The sequence below is a fragment of the Cervus canadensis genome, chromosome 17 (genome assembly GCF_019320065.1).
Source record: "Cervus canadensis isolate Bull #8, Minnesota chromosome 17, ASM1932006v1, whole genome shotgun sequence".
Taxonomy (NCBI): Eukaryota; Metazoa; Chordata; class Mammalia; order Artiodactyla; family Cervidae; genus Cervus; species Cervus canadensis.
This window is the reverse complement of record NC_057402.1, coordinates 33,611,561-33,615,973: the sequence shown is the minus strand read 5'-3', so window position 1 is coordinate 33,615,973 and position 4,413 is coordinate 33,611,561. Positions and strand designations below refer to the sequence as shown.

At 54.7% G+C, this 4,413-nt stretch overlaps 1 protein-coding gene across 1 annotated transcript; it reads left to right on the top strand.

The window, feature by feature from the left end:
- The first annotated feature begins 573 nt into the window (after positions 1-573).
- Positions 574-1,629, top strand: LOC122419675 (mast cell protease 2-like). Its single transcript, XM_043434436.1, has 3 exons — positions 574-585; positions 867-1,121; positions 1,501-1,629. Exons 1-3 carry the CDS (start codon positions 574-576, stop codon positions 1,627-1,629), a joined length of 396 nt encoding a protein of 131 aa, XP_043290371.1.
- Positions 1,630-4,413: the final 2,784 nt, after the last annotated feature.

Below are 4,413 nucleotides of genomic sequence, written 5' to 3'. Positions count from 1 at the left end.
GGTCACACCCAGTTCTTGGACCACTTGCTCTATGCCCTTTTCAAGAACACTGGCCCAGTTCTCAGGGACCTGAACCCACCCTTTCCACGGAGACAGAGAACAGGGTCCACCTGAGACTCCATCACTCCCCCCTTTCCTCGGACACTCTGACCTCAGAGAGGTGGCCCTCATTAGGGCACCTTGATTAGGAAGTACCTGCCCTGTCCCCTGGGTCCTCCACGGCCCGCTCACTCCCCAGCACATCCCGAGGGCCCTGGAAATTACCTGTGTTCCCTGGAAAGCTCCTCCTTGAGCAAAGCCTGAGCCCCTCCCATACCACGAGTATCTAAAAAAGGGAGGTGGGAAGACATCGCTGACCTTGGGAGAGACTACAGGCCTTTTCTCAGAGTGGGCATATCTTAGGAGACACCCCACCATCAGCGTTTCACCTTGTCCTTCTTCTCCCTCAAATGGGTCTATATCAGTCACCCTCGGAGCCATAACAGAAAACAGAAAGATGACACATGGCAGAGGCTTGAAGTCATAACAGTTTCCTCCCCCAAAATATGAGCATCCATTGGTCTCCACTACATCATGTTACTGAAGGTGCAAATTCTTCTTCCCCTACGCATGCCCTGTTCTCCAGGGCTTCCTTCCCCGCTCCCTGCTCCCTGTTCTCCAGGGCCTCCTTCCCTCTCCCTGTTCTCCAGGACTTCTCCTTCAGGTCCCGTTACCCTCACACTTTCCCAACCTGCCTCTCACCAGCAGCCCTCAGCTCAGCCTCTGCAAGTGGCTCTCAGGTGGAGCAGCTGCCCTGTCCCTCCCTGGTTGCCCCCAACCAGCCCCAAGCCCGTTTCCCTCACTGACAGCCCCCATTTCCCTCACAGCTGAAGGAAAAAGCCAGCCTGACCCTGGCCGTGGGGACACTGCCCCTCCCACCCCAGTTCACCTTCATCCGTCCTGGGAGAATGTGCTGGGCGGCTGGCTGGGGAAAAACAGATGTGAAGGAACCAGCCTCCAGCACTCTGCAAGCGGTGGAGCTGAGAATCGTGGAGCCCCGGGTCTGCAGCCTCTTCCCTGCTTTTGACCACAATCTCCAGCTGTGTGTGGGCCATCCTCAGAGCACAAAATCTGCATTTAAGGTGATTCTCAGACTACATACTTCCCCACAAATCACTGTCCAGGGTGCAGACACCTTTGGAAGGAGATGGAGTTTGGAATGTCAGCCAGTGACCAAGTGTGAGACCTCAGGTCTGAGGACTGGGACTGTCCCTCTGCAGATCCTCCTTCCTCAGCCCCATGGGGTCTCTGACCAGGGTCTGCTCAGGGTCAGGGGGTGCAGTCCAGGGTCAGGGGGTGCCAGGAAGGAAAGGAAACAGCGTCAGAAACATATCACCTCATGAGAGCCAGTGTTCCTGAGCCTGATGGCAGGTCCGACCAACTCAGAGTTGCGACATCAGGGAGGACGGGGTGGTTTCCCTGGCTCACCTTCTCTCTCTCCATTTCCTTCTCTGTCCCAAGGGAGACTCAGGGGGCCCTCTTCTGTGTGCTGGGGTGGCCCAGGGCATTGTCTCCTATGGACAGTCCAATGCAAGGCCCCACCGTTCACCCGGATCTCCCATTACTGGCCCTGGATCGATGAGGTCCTGAAAGAGAATTAACTGGGAACCTGGGCCATCCTGAGGGGAAACCGGGGCAGGACTCTGGCAGTTTCTCTGTGCCACTCACCCTGGATCTGCCTCTGATTTTCCCCTTAAAGCCCCGTCACGACCCTAATCCTCAGGAAGGCTCCTCCAGGTCACAGAATTCCCAATAACTCTCAGTGAACACCTGGCTTCCAGACCTGAGCATGTGTCTCCTCTCTCTTCTCCTGGCATCAGGCATTCCAGAAGCCTTGAAAGGGGTGAGTGTGTGGTTCTGTGCGAGAAGCAGAGAGGATACAGTGAAGAATAGTAGGGAGAGAAAGAAGAGAAAGGGGTTCCCTGGAGTGGCAGGACCCCTATGTCCACCTCAAAGAAGAAAGTAGAGCAGATCCTTCCCTGCCTTCATCATCAACTCTGAGTCATCTTTAGGGCTCTTTAGAATCACTACGAACATGCTGAATTGCAGGGTGTTTAGAGCATCCCTGGTCTCTCCCCATTAGGTGCCAGTATCAACATCCCCCTCTCCTCCAAGTTCTGAATCAAACATATCTCAAGGCTTTGCTAAATGTCCCCCGGGGGAGATGTCATGTTGGCTGGGATGGGGGGGGAGGGGCGGTAGGCAACACATTGTGAAGGAGCTGGGCAGGAATCAGCTTCAGTTGAGAACCTCAGGTTTAGATGCATTTGGTTCACACTGGGCCCTCCTCACATTCCACCTCGATAAGAGAAGATCTACCATCTGTGCAGCTTTGATGTGAGATGCAGAGAAGATCTTGTGTCACTGACTTCTGCAAAGGTAATAGTGGAGCTGATAAGAGGAGGGACAGCATCACAAGTCCTGCACGAACCACAGCCACAAACGGCTGCTCCCAACCACACTAGCCTGTGTGACCTCCACCATGTCCAGCACTGTGGGCAACACAGAGGGAGAGGGTCAGCCCTGTGAGGACAGGGGGACGCTAACTCTATCTCCGCGGCCCAGGAGTAGAACAGCCTTGATGTGTAGGATGGAGGCTGCCCCCTGGGTTCTGTGTAATTACCTGCTGCCGTGAGAGCACACCTGAATTGGGTAATAGGCTAGTCCTTCATGCTGAGTGTCAGCCTGACCCCTGCTTCTGTGTCCTTGGAGACCAGCCCGGAGTCAACAGCACTGCAGTGTCTTCATGTGGAACAGATCAGGGCCCTGGGGGAGGAGATGGAGCTCCTGACAATGTCCAGGCTCCCGGCTTGAGAGCTGAGCAGCCCCCAGGGGCCTGCCCTGGGCTCTGATGGAGGCCCTGTAAGGCCAGCATTGCCTAGAGGGTCTTAAGATGGGGGGGGCAGGACCAGGAGGAGAGCTGGCTCAGTCCTTCCCCTTTCATGTCCTCAGGGGGACTCTGGGGTGTGACAATGTAGCCCCCCAGGCATTGTCCCCTATGGACAAAATTATGTGTCACCTCCAGGGTCCTGCACCACAGTCTCAAGTTTCCTGCCCTGGATAAAGAAAACCATGAAAGGCCTCTGACTGCGGGAACCAGACCATCTTCCCTGGGGCTGATCCAGAATCACACTGTGGGGTTAGGGGTGCCAACAGCTCAGTAACTGTCTCTCAGCTGGGGCTCGAAGGGCTGGTTGCTTATTTATTCACTGACTCCTATTCACAAATACTCACTGTGTGTTTAGAAAGGCAATGACAGGATTCTGCTGTTTTCTGCTTCCTCCTCTCCCCTCTCCCACCATCTCTTCCCCTAAACCCCATGCAAAGCTGTCACCCAGGTCTGCTTACCCACACCTGTCTTCCAGGGCTGGCCCTCCTGCAAGGGCTGAAGCTGAGCACCATCAGGGGAAAACATGAACCACTCTGGTCCTGGGGCTCAGGGTGAACTCCTTACTCCTTGCTCTGGGTACATGGCAGGAAGGAGCGGGTCACACCATGGGGCCCCGACACCAAGAGCACAGTCTGGGCTGCAACTCCAGGACAGAGGCCTGCCTACTGGGGAGGGGGACTACCTGAGCTGACCTGTAACCCCCACATCCAGGGGAGCTGGCCCAGAGCAGGGCTTGTCTCCTGAGAAGCCCCTCATTCTCACCCAGATTGAGAGGATTGTTATTACATTAACTCTAGAACATCAGTTATTTTGTTTCTACACATGAAAATAGTGCTCTGCTCACTGGAGCATCCTCGCCCCCGGGGGAGGGGGCAGCAGGGAGGGAAGAGAAGGAACAGGGCAGCCTTATTTTTTACTCTGAATGTGCTGTGCTGTGCTTAGTCGCTCAGTCACTCATGTCCGACTCTTTGCAAACCCATAAACTGTAGCCTGCCAGGCTCCTCTGTCCATGGAATTCTCCAGGCCAGCTTACTGGAGGGGGTACCGTTTCCCTTCTCCAGGGGATCTTCACAACCCAGGGATTGAACCCAAGTCTCACCACACTGCAGGTGGATTCTTATCAGCTGAGCTACCAGGGAAGCCTACTCTTAAGATAGCAGGTAGAAATGTCATTGCACATGCTCAAATGGTAGGAACACCCATTTGAAAGGCAATTAGAATCTGATTCTAAACACTGATCCATGGGATGGACCAGAAACAGGCTCCCTGTCAGGGCTTCAAGCTCCTGCCTGTGAAAACCAAACTGCAGTCAGTGAGACCCACATGGTCTGGACAAATGGAGAAATGCCTCTGCTCTTAGGCTGTCACATTACTTCTGCTCCATAGGGTCCAAGATGACCTAGACTTTCCATCCTTGGGAAGGTCTTGGTTTGGAGAATATGTGATTTTTGCTGGGCAAGGCTCTCCCTGTGCTGGTCTCCCCT